We start from the raw sequence: 12,302 nt of genomic DNA, 5'->3' as shown, positions 1-12,302 counted from the left end.
GAGTTCTTTATATATTTTGGATGTTAACCCCTTGTTGGATATGTCAGTTACAAATATATTCTCCCATACTGTAGGATGCCTTTTTGTTCTGCTGATGGTGTCCTTTGCTGTACAAAGTTTGATGTAGTCCCACTTGTTCATTTTTGCTTTTGTTTCCCTTCTGAGATGTGTCCAAAAAATCAAGAGACTTTTGCCTATGATTTCTTCTAAGAGTTTTATGGTCTCATGACTTACATTCAGGTCTTTGATCCATTTTGAGTTTACTTCTGTGTATGGAGTTAGATAGTAATCCAGTTTCATTCTCTTGCATGTAGCTGTCCAGTTTTCCCAGCACCAGTTATTGAAGAGGCTTTCTCCCATTGTCCACGGCTCCTTTATCATATATTAATTGACCATATATGTGTGGGTTTATATCTGGGTTCTCTGTTCTGTTCCATTGATCTGTGGGTCTGTTCTTGTGCCAGTACCATACTGTTTTGATTATCGTAGCTGTGTAGTAAAGCTTGAAGTCAGGGAGCCTGATCGTCCCAGCTTTGTTCTTCTTTCTTAGGATTGTTTTGACTATTGGGGCTTTTTTGTGGTTTCATATGAATTTTAGAACTATTTGTTCTCATTCACTGGAGATTGCTGTTGGTATTTTGATAGGGATTGCATTGAATCTGTAGATTGCTTTAGGCAGGATGGTTTCTGGTACTTCTTTAATGCCGGTCTCCCTTAGTTTAGTGTTGGGCTAAGATCAGCCAAAGCTGGGCTTGTTTCCTTTAGATCACAGACGCTTGGGCCAGCCACCTTCTGAAGGAACCTAACATGTGATCGGATGGTGGAGGCCTGCAGGCACTGACAGTCCAACTACCCCAAATGTAAAAGTCACCCCAACTACACCAAAGAGTGATGGTTTGTATAGAAAATTGAATTGAGGCCAGAAAGCCCTCTGTGACACAGCTGTGTTTATGTGGCCTGTTGACCTTTTCCTCTGTGCTTGGGGTGAAATGAAAGCCCCAGGAAGGTCAGTCAGTGGTTGGCACCTGGTCCTGAGGCTTCCTGCCTGTGCACAACCCTCCATGCTGCATGGCCTGATGCCTCCTGTCACATCCATGCCACACTTTCCAGAGTGTGTGGGGGGACATCGCTGTGGGTACCTCCTTGGCTTGAAAGTAAGTGTATCCAGTTAGAATCCAGTGAGATGAAGACTTCATAACCCTCCGCTTGAGAAAAACAGAGTTAAAGCAGCCCAGATGGGTGCGGATCGTTTAATAACTTGCAAGGACCTCGGGTCCACCCTGTTGCCGAGTCAGCCTTGGCACTGCCTTCCGGAGGCTTCTTTCTTTTTTAAGCATTTCTCTCTTTTTCCTCCTCATTGTACTTCAGCCCTACCTCACAAGCACCCGAAGCTTGTCTCCAATGTCTGGACTTTTTGGTTCCATCTGGGCTCCGCAAAATGATGTATATGAAAATTGCTGCCCCATCAACCCCACCACGGAACATTCGACTCACATGGAAAACCAGGCTGTCCTGTGCAAGGAGTACTACCCGGGGTTTAACCCGTTTCGTGCCTATATGAACCTGGACATATGGACTACCACTGCAAACAGGAATGCAAATTTCCCACTGTCTAGAGATGCCAGTTACTGTGGGAATGTGTGAGAATTTGATTTTTAAACAATGTGAATAAAAAGGCTTGTGTTCTGATTGCTAGCGTAAACTGGTTGTTGAGCTAGATTATGATGTTGGTGGATATTTTGGCACTTTTATATGGAAATAAAATTTTTTATGTTATCTGGGTGCTCTGTTTTTTTAACCCATCACAAATTTTAGTGATAGAAACTAAGCATCCATGTGTCATAATTCAAGAAGTGTTTCAGACATGCCAATGTTTTCAGTCAGAACAAGGGAGGCTTCTGGGAAGACAAGAGCTGAGGGAGAAAAGGCGCTGCTGTGTTCTCCCGCCTTGGGCATCAGACTCCCTGGGAACTTGCGGAAAAGAAGTTGGCCAGGTCACATCCCCAGAGATTCTGATTTATTGGACATGTGGCTCAGGCCATCAGGATTTAGCTTCAAGTTCTCCAGTGAATGAAAGTGCAGCCAGTGTTGAGAACTGCTGGCTACAAAAAGCCTGCTGGGCAGCTAATCACTTGCCTGGAGGGAACCTGCTCAGGGCAGAGGGCATCTCCTTCTGGCCTGGTGGCCATGGTGCTGGGAGCGGGAAGCAGGGAGCACCGTGCTCTCCTGCCTGTCTAGTATGGCAGTTATTCCCTCTTCCCCTCCTGCCAGTCTTGGGGGATGATGACAGCAGCAGGGACATCCGGTAAGTGGCTTCCCTGAGTGAACAGGCTTTCTCCAGATACAAGGACTCGGCGGATAGGGAGCTGATGCGTGTGTGTTAGACCAGCTCGTACCTGCCTGTCAGTGGTCTTAGAAATCCATGTGATTGTGGAATAATCATCTGTTTGCATGTGTAAACTTTGGAAGCGTTTTTAACTTTTAATAAAAATGGCTTATTTTTTACATTGTGTTCTGTCTTTATTGGAAATTCAGTAGGAGAGGGTTCTGAATGGAATGCTGGGTAGAAAAGTGGGGCCATAGAGGAAGGCAGAGGAGCCTTCCTTGTAGGCCACTGGAAAGATGGAGTTTACTTCAAGTGCAGTGGGAAGCCCTGGAGAATTTTAGGAGAGAAGGAGCCATTCTCTGATTTAAGTTTTAAAGAAAGCACTGACAGCTGAGTGGAGACCACACCCGGGGCAGCAGGAGAAGCAGTAACACAGATGAGAATCCCGTGGCAGCAGCAGAAGTGATGGACAGGCTTTGTTGCATGTGCGTGTGCTGTGTGGGGGTGGGCTTGGGGCACCGTAGGAAGGGGAGCACCCCTGATGGGGCCCTGAGAGCTGGGTCCTGTGAGGTGGCTGCCTGAGAGGAGGGGCATTTGAGGAGGGTCTGGTTGGAGGTGTGGGCTGAGTGCTCTGCGTTGGGTGGGTTAGTTGGGCGACCTCACATCCAGTAGGACATCATGTGGGTGGCCGCACTGACCAATCCAGAGCTAGCAGAGCTGAGGGCTGAAGCCTCTGCATCTGCAGCCCATGATGGTTTTGAAGCGCCGAAGAGTGCACGAGACCTCCTGGGGAGGAGAACCTCTTTTTGAGGGCTGAGCCCAGGGACTGCCCCGCTTTCGGAAGTGGAGCAGGAGAGGAGATGGCAGCAGTCGGAGGAAGCCAGAGAGGTGAGTGAGTGAGTACCCCTGAGCTGCTGTGGAACCAGGTCGACAAGCGGACACTGAATGCAGCTGTGCAAATGCCCATCTCTGGCCAGCTGGAGTTATTGACCAGAGGCTAGGAGGTGAAGGTCAGTGTGCAGGGAGCTGCAAACTGGACCCAGAGTCATAACCTGCAGGCGCCGAGCTCCTGAGGCGACCCGGCCTGGCAGCCAAGGTGCGGAGCTGAGGCCTGTGCCTGCCTCTGGCAGGCCTATTGCATCGCTGTAGTGGGAGGAATGGCAGAGACCTGACCAGAGGTGCAGGTGGGTAGGTTGTGAGAGAAGGAAGTGACAGAACTCCTAAATTTCAGTTGCTGTGCAGGTGAAGCCGGCATCTCCCCCACTCCCTCACCACCCTGCACCTGGGTGTGGCTGTGCAGCGTGCCAGCAAACCTGAAATGCCGACTCCCGTTGGGCCCCTACCAGAAGGCATGGAATTCTCTGCCCTTCTCCCTTCCCACTGGTATTGTGACTCTGGACTCCTGACCCTGGGACTATGGAGTGGAACAGTCTGTCTGGTTGAGGCTAGTTGCCTGTGGTATGCTTTGTAGTATCAGAACAAACACAGCCTTGCCTCTCATCTGGCTTACTGTGGTCTCGGCACCTAGGGTAGTATCTGAGAGACAGTGTGTGTGTGTGTGTAGGGGGTGTACAGTTATCTGGCAGTTGAAGTGTACCTTGAGTATTTGAGAATATGCCAGTTATTTTGTGTTGAGAGACAAGCAGAGGTAGGAGGAAATGTTAGCACAGTTCTTTACCTTCTGAGGGAACTTTCAGATGCCAGTCTCCAAGTATAGAGCTTTTCCTGACACCTGTTATCCCACTAGATCACATTAACCCCGGGGGACACTTGAGAATCACAGAAGCCATCAGGGAGGTAAAGAAAGATCCTGCCTTTCAGGATCATTGATTTTAATGAAGGACTCTGGGAAAAGCACAGCCTTTGGGGCCAGACTTCCTGGGGTCTAACTCCAGCTTCACCACAGTCTTAATGTCTCCATGCCTCAGTTTTCTCTTCTGTAAAACGGGGATAATAATGGTAACAGACCTTACAGAGTTGTGAGAATTGAATGAGAGTTTAGATAGTAAACCCTCAATCAGCTGCTATTAGTATTTGATCTAATTACTACCATCAACTTAATGAACATGAAGCAACAGGATACATGTGAAATTAAGTCTCAGGGTTGATGAGGGCAAATGAGGCAGGCCCTTTAAGGCATTGCTAATGAGATTATAAATTGGTTGGCAATGTATATTAGGTACCTTGAGAACATCTAGGAATTGACTCCTAAGGGAAACGAAGATGTGCACAAAAATCACTGTTAGTTTTCTATTGTTGCCATAACAAATTCCCATAAACTTAGTGGCTTAAAACAACATATCTATTATCTTACACTTTTGCAGGTTGGAAATCCAACACAAGTCTCGGCTAAAATCCAGGTGTTGGCAAGGCTGTATTCCTTTGTGGACAAGGCTCTAGGGGAGGATCCTCTTCCTTGCCTTCTCCAGCTTCCAGAGGCCACCCACATGCCTTGGTTCATGGCCCCCTTCCTCCATCTTCAAAGCCAGCAGTGTTACATCTCTTTGATGTCTTCATTGTTCTGTCTTTTTCTCTGGCCACAGTCAGGAAAGGTTCTCTTATTTTAAGGACCCATGTGATTAGACTGGGTCCACCTAGATAAACTCGTCATCTCAAGGCCCTTATTCACATTCAGAGCCCTTTTTGCTCTGCAGTTACATTTTCACAGATTCCGGGGCTTAGGACGTGGGCTTCTTTGGTGCAGGGGCATTATTCTGCTACCACAAATCATGTACGAGCACAGTTCATGACAGCATTGAGGACAGGGATGAGTTAAAAATTAATGTCCTACAACAGGGATGTGTTTAAATTACTGTACGTACAGATACTACCGGAATCCTAGGAAACCTCCAACAACCCTAAGAGGCTGGCAGAGGCAATGACTGGAAGAGACACAAACATCTACACAGCATGATCCCACACTAAATAGGGGAGGGGATGGTGCGCCACCTGTGGGGTGGGAGTTCGGGTCCTTTTCATTTTCTTTTCCGTCCCTTTTTTTCATATTGTCCGTTACAAGCCTGCATTTCTATCACTCCACCTCTCCCCGACACTTTTAATTAAATCTGAAGGGAAAGTATATTTTATTTAACAATGGGGAAAAGTAAGTATGCTAAAAATGAATGCTATAATCCTAATAAAATTTACATCACGCTATAAAAGGACATAATTTAAAGGCAAAAGCAAAGTGAAACTTTCACTCAGCAGTCCCTAATAAAAATCCCGTAAAGTGAGGTATGTAGTAATTACTTCGGTTAGGATTAAAGGCACATAAGAATACCTTTTTAAATACTCGTGTAGCCAACATTCAAAACACAAGGCAGTCCAATTACCCTCAATCAAAATGCTGAACAAGTACTATAGTCACTTTTACAATACAACTTTGCTCAAATTCATATATTTATGCAAACTCAAAGCAACATTTCAAAATGATTACTTCTGTAGACATTTGAACAACTGAATGTTCTTATTGGAGTACAGAGAAGTTATCAGTAAGATCGAAAATGTATTTTTTAATATATGTAGACTATTAGTTATAAAGGAAAACTCTTACTTTAGAAGCTAAAAACAAAAACTTTATCCAGCATCATTTCATCTGGCCAATTCGATGTTTGTTCATTCACTGGAGGTGGGAAATGTACATAAAACCTTAGAATGAAGGGACAGGCCGAGTTCTGTGGCCTCAGGACTGGGTGGGCTGTCACATAGAGTGACAAACAGCCACTCAGCCTATAATTAAATATTAAAAGAGGAGCAGACAGTGGGGAAGGCCAGGTCCCCAAAGCCATCGCGTATTCTAGGGCCCACAATGCTACTGAGGAAAAGCTGGCTTTTGTTTGCCTGCCTTTTTGAATTAAAAAAAAATCATTAAATCAAGATACTGCAATGAAATTCAGAGTTGATGTGTATTAGTGGGACAGGATAGGTTATGCTGCAGTAACAGACTGATCGCAGGTGACACTCCAGAGCAAATGTCCTCTCGTGTGACTCAGTGATTCAGGCCACTTTCCTCTTGTGACTCTGCTGTCTCCACGAGAGGTCTCCCCTGTGGGAGAAAGTGCTTCTACCTTCGTGGAAGAAGGACTCGGAGGACCCAGCCCACTTCCTATGCTTGGGCCCAGCCATGCCGGTGCATTGCTCTGCGTCCACCCCTTGGTGGAAACTGGTCACATGGTCCCATCTCCCAGGGAAATGGAGGCAGCCCTGTGATGCTGCAGGAGCCAGTAGCATGCGTGGAGGCTCCTGGTCAACCATGCCTGTGCTCTGGGCACAGCAAGCTGTACCTCAGGGCATCCTCACCACCTGATGGCAGCTTCACCGGAACCACTACATGTCTGAAAAGAGCTGAGCACTACTAGTGTTTAACCCCAAGAATCCAGGCTTGGCCTGGGCCTCCTGGGGAAAAGGCCTTAGAGACCCAGCAGAAGTGTGCCTTGAAGCCCCACTGTTTGGGCTCTGCCTGGGGAGCTCCTCAACATTGAGTGATGATTCCCTGTGACCCCCACACCCAGCCCTGCAGCCTTCCATACAGAGGGGCATTCAATACACACAGTAGCTACTGGGGCTTCTGTGCCTGCCAGGAGCCTGACCTGCTTCTACCCACACCCACTGTGTTCCTGATGCTGCTGCTACTTGAGAAAAATCAACTGTGGAGTAATGGGCATAAGTACGAGTAAACCCCGAGCAGCTATTCCAAGTCAGTTTGCCGGAGTAACTAGCATGCCTGAACCTGGGCAGCCATGAAAGGGGCCATTGCCAGATTAATTCTAAAGCCGAACTTTGAAAAATAGGTAGTAGTTATCCTGGAGGTAAAATGTTGGCTTCCTGACTGTAAGTGGAGTGCTAATCAAGTTCTGTGGGGCAGTGAGATAAAGGCCGAAGTCGTGTTGCAGCCCGTGACTTCCTGCACTGGCTGAGAGGAGGAGGCTGCGTGATTCAGCTGCAGGACACGGTCGCTGTCTGCAGCCAGAGTGCAGGGGACGGGGCTGCAGCGCTGAGGCAGCCTGAGTGCCAGCAGGAGGCAGTAGGTGTGCAGGGGTGAGAATAAAGGCTAGTCCGAGGGGAAATGGCTTTAAAGGCAGGTTGAGGAATGTTTCAGAGAAGGGCTGTCAAGACAAGGCAGAGGGCGCCTGGCAGTGTGGGAGGTGGTCGTGCCGTGGGAGTCAGCGCCACCCAGACAGCATTAGGAATGACACTGGGCTGCGCCCACAGCCACCACTGTCCCCTCTCCTCTCCCTCTCACAGGATCTCTCCCACCCTGTATCATCAGTGTCTTACATTAGACTGCTAGAGCCACTGGGGGCTCTCTCTCTGCTTTTTAAGTTGAAATATCTTTCTGTCTGTTGTAGAAAATATGGATAACCAGCAGGAAAGAAATGAACATCGTCATTCTACTACCCACCAAGCAATCACCGTATGGTATGTTTCCTTTCAGACTTGTATGTGGGCGTTTTTACAAAAATGGGATATACACATTATTCTGTAAAGTGCTTTTTTCCTTTAATATTCTGACAGTATTCACACTTATTTCTGAATGCCTGTTCAATATTTTACTGGCATTTCACACTCACTGTTAACACCAAGCTTATCACTTTTAGTCCATCTCTAACCCAAACCTATTCCTGAGTTTGTTCATTTACTAACTTTTACTTTCAGCATCTTTGAGCCCACAGTAGAGGTCTAGAAACAAGGTAAGTCAGCCTAGACACCCTTTCCCTAGCCATCCTCCCATTCATCAGTCACTCTATCACTCAGTCATTCAACAAGATTTCTTTCATCAGTCCTTACATGCCCCATGGGCAGCTTTTGCCCCTGTGGTTTGTTCATTCAATAAAATTGAGCATCTCTTATGTGCCAGCCTTTGTTTTTTGCTCTGGGCATACCAAAGTGAATGCGAGAGGCACAGTCCCTTCTGCCATGGTGCTGATTTTCTGGAGTGCTAGAAAGGAAATAAAATGGGGCTAAGAGTGCCTGGGAGTGTTGGAGGAGGTACTTCTGAGTGGTCAGGGGACACCTCATGGGAGGGAACAGGTAAGCAGAGACCCAAATGACAAGGAAGAGCCCCTTTGGGAACACCCAGGCCTTGTAGACCGGGAACAGGGCGTGCAATGTGGGAGAGTGAGCTGTGCATGTTGGAGGAAGAAAACAGGCCGGTGACATGGAGCAAAGTGAGCGAGAGGGAAGGGGGTACCTGGCGAGGTGAGAACCTCACATAGGAGGGACATACTGCCTACATTTTGGAATAATATGTAACTTCCTGAGGTCACACAGCTCGATAGCCACATAGCACATACAAGGATATGTATGAACTTGGGTCTATCAGATGCTGAAACACACATTTTTGCCAAGCCACATCTTTGCCAAACTTTGCAGTTCATAGAAGGGATCTGATGGGTGCTCAGCTAGGGCGTGGCCCAGGACTGAGAGGTAGCCCAGGATGTGAGACTCCCGGGGACTAACCCAAGGTACTCCTGAGGAAGTCGGGTAGTTGGTCATTGTAAAGGGGAACATGACCGCCGGCTCTCTGACGTGGGGTGAAGCCTACGGTTGAGCCAGCAGCCCCGAGTCAGCAGGCGGAGACTCAGCTGTGTCTTTCGTTACCAAGAGAATAAACTGCCCTAACCCCACCTCGTAGATAAAACAACATGTTCGAATACTTCTGTTTTGTTTCATTCCTGTACGAAAAGCTGGCCTACCACCAGCTGTTATGAATCCTGGGGCTGGGCGAGGCCTGGGCCGGCCCCTGCCAGTCCTCCGCCACCACCTGGGACCTCGGGCACCTGGCCGGGCTCGCGGCGGCCTCAGACATCCCCACTGGGCACCTTCTGCCCGCACCCGCCAGGGTGCTTCGCGTGGTGCCGGCCCGCGGAGGCACTTTGCGAAAGCTCAGTGCGGGCACGACTGGGTGGCGCCCAGGCACAGCCAAGTGGGGAGCCGCTGCGAAGGCCACGCCAGCGGACGGCGGGAGCTGAGCTGTAGGTATTTCCCTGCTTCGGTCCCTTTCCTATATCGTGGTGACTGGAAACGGGATGTCAGTGATTTGAAGAGATGCCGGTGGACTCTGGCCTCTCTCCTCAAGACAGCTGGTCTCTCTGCGGCCTGACCCTCAGACCAGCCCTCTCCTTGGGGCCTCTCCAGAGGCCTGGAGGTCCCCTCTGCCCCTCCAAAGCCCTCCTCTCCCACCTCCTTCCCTGGCCCCCCGCTCCTCTGCGAGCGATGCCGGGACTGTGCCCTGCAGCAGCAGGCTCAGCTGTGGCTGTCACCTGTCACCTCTCTGCCGATAGCCTCCTAGGAGATCTCGAGCCAGATTGACAGAATTTAGAGACTAAGGTAAATTGTGTCCATCTTATAAGCAAAAGAAGGTGGCCAAGGGCTGAGAGTCAGAGAGCTGAAGGTGGTAGGCGTCTGGCTTGGAAGACAGAGGCAGGAGAGGAAGCCAGGAGCGCAGGGGCCTCCAGAGGTGGAAAGGGGGAGGAGGTGGGTTCCTCCCTGGAGCCTGTGGAGCAAGGCACAGCCCTGCTGGCACCTTGATGTCTGTGCACAGACACCCGTTCTGGGCCTCTGACCTCCAGGACTGCAAGACGAAAAGTCTGGGTCAATCCTCTGAGTCTGTGGTGATATGTTGAGGCCGCCTCAGGAAACTCAGAGAGCGCCAAGAACGGCGCAGGAGCTGGAACTGGACCCTGACTGCAAGCCCACCGGTTGGCCTGTCGTCACCCACGGATGCTGGCAGAACACACCAGGCCCCTGGGGCAGAGGAAAGAGCAGTTCCTTTCTGGCAGCAGCGGCGGCAGCGGCTGGAGGGTCTGCGTCCCGCACGGCTCACTGGACACAGGTCCCCGCAGGGCCGCGCGGGCACCTGGTGACCTCTGCACCCGCAGGGGGCTGTGTGGCCAGAGAGGAGCCCAGGGCTGGGGGTGGGCACACAGCCTGCAGATGTGGCGGGAAGCATGCCTGCCCTTTGCTCCCAAGGAGATGCTGCATCCTCCCAAACTGGAAAGTAGTAGTAATAAGAATAAGCATGAAAATAGTGATTTTAGTTTACAGACTACTTTTTTTTTATTAAGGTATCATTGATATACACTCTTATGAAGGTTCCACATGAAAAACACTGTGGTTACTACAGTCACCCATATAATCAAGTCCCCCTCCAAACCCCAGTGCAGGCACTGTCCATCAGTGTAGTAAGATCCCCCAGATTCACGATTTGCCTTCTCTGTGCTACACTGTCTTCCCCGTGACCCCCCACACACCATATGCACTACTTATGATGCCCCACAATCCCCATCTCCCTCCCTCCCCACCTGCCACCCACCCTCCTGCACCCCTCTCCTTTGGTGACTGGGGTCTGTGAGTCTGCTGCTGTTTTGTTCCTTCAGTTTTGCTTCATTGTTATACTCCATAAATGAGGGAAATCTATGGTACTGTACAGACTACTTTTCAAAGTAATGTGATCTTGTAATCTTCTTTAATAACCGCTTAAAAAGATAACATTCCCAAGAAACTGAGGCCCAGAAACACTGACTGTCACCCTCCAGACCAGCCCCCTAGGAAGGGTGGGGCCATGGCTTCCTGTCACTTCCCAGTCTCCTTATTCTTGGTAAACATAGCTCCTTGCGCAGGCTCTTCACCCTGTGACGGTATGAAACTCTTTGAAAAGAGTAAATATTTATTCAAGTTCTCACCTTGTTGAGATGCAAATGGTAGATACTAAACTCAGCTGATCAAAAGAACTGGGCTCTAGAATCAGAGGTCTGGTGTTCAAGTCCTGGCTAGGCTTGCCGAGTCTCTCTGACCTCAGGGTGGCCATCCGTAAAATGGGGTTGTTAATTCTTTCATGGGGATGCTAAGAGACTTCTGCTTCGTATGTGATGTTGCTCATGTCATCCCTCTTGGAATTACTTCTCAATTTCTCTCTTCCCCACAAGACTGAGCATCCCGAGGGCAGAGACCAAGTTTGGCAGGGACTTTCGCTTGTTCACCCTGGCAGCTAACCTCATGCCTGACCAAAGGATGCGCTAACTGAACATTTGCTGACTGAAAACATGTCTGGTATCTAGTAGGTGCTTGATACTACCGCTCTCTGCCCTTCAGCTCTTTGCAACCCCTGCTTTTGTGAACTGGCTTCCAGAGCCCATGGCTGGTGCCAGGCATGGGATGGTTGCCATATGAAAGGAGGTGCAGGTCCACAGCAGTAGCTTTCATTTCCTGAAATTGAAATTTCTGTGAAACACATTATGCAAGAGTGGAATTTTAATGTAACCACTGGACTAACGGTGGTCGCCCAGTACCAGTTCCTGGTATGTTGGTGCTGGGCCAGTTGCATAAATGCCTGAGGTTTAAGATTGAGCAACTCTTCTGTGAGTGACAGGGGAAACTTTCTCAGCTGAGCTGTCCTGCATTCCTGGAAAAGACAGCATAGCCAAGGCTTGTGACTCTGTCCTCTGAGAAAGTGAAGGTAAATTATCTCTGGGCCTGCAGATTAGGCCTTGACAAAGAGCTCACGCACTTCCAAATCACTTTTGTGCAGTGTGCCCCTCCCTGCGTCCTTCTCTGCTCCTCCTCCTTCCTGGAGTCCATTCCCTGCGTGAGAGTGAGACGGGCTCCCCTTCTCCTGAAACACTTCTCCTCCACCATCCCAGCTAAGTCTGTGTGAGGCAACGCTCTCTGCTCCGAGACCGCACCTCCCGCGGCCCACCAATGCTCTCATTTTCCGAAACTGAGCTCGGGGATGGTAGAAGGAACCAATATTCCTATTAAAGTCAAAAGCCCACTAGTAGTTAAATTCCTTCCTGTTCTTGCCTTTTTCAAGAGGGCTTATTAATCCAAGTGAACACTTTCTATGGCCCAACTTCCACAGAAGTTTTGGCCGGTTAGTCCTTTCCAGGTCCCCCAAGGAATAATTTTTTCTTGATATCCTCTGTCTCTTTGAAAGTAAAACAGTGGGGCGGGATACTGATTTTATATTTCTCTTCAT

The 12,302-nt window shown here is 49.1% G+C and overlaps 1 protein-coding gene across 6 annotated transcripts in view; it reads left to right on the top strand.

The window, feature by feature from the left end:
* Positions 1-1,776, top strand: part of TMEM131L (transmembrane 131 like) — a 157,708-nt gene extending 155,932 nt beyond the window's left edge. For all 6 annotated transcript variants that reach the window (XM_073232560.1, XM_073232562.1, XM_073232563.1 and 3 more), the window contains one exon: positions 1,369-1,776. In XM_073232560.1, the coding sequence (XP_073088661.1) occupies positions 1,369-1,644 (276 nt within the window). In that variant the 3' untranslated portion in view covers positions 1,645-1,776. The remainder of the gene's footprint in view (positions 1-1,368) is intronic.
* Positions 1,777-12,302: the final 10,526 nt, after the last annotated feature.

The sequence above is a fragment of the Manis javanica genome, chromosome 3, assembly GCF_040802235.1.
Source record: "Manis javanica isolate MJ-LG chromosome 3, MJ_LKY, whole genome shotgun sequence".
NCBI lineage: Eukaryota > Metazoa > Chordata > Mammalia > Pholidota > Manidae > Manis > Manis javanica.
The sequence above is the reverse complement of the archived record's forward strand: the minus strand, read 5'-3'. Positions and strand labels throughout refer to the sequence as shown.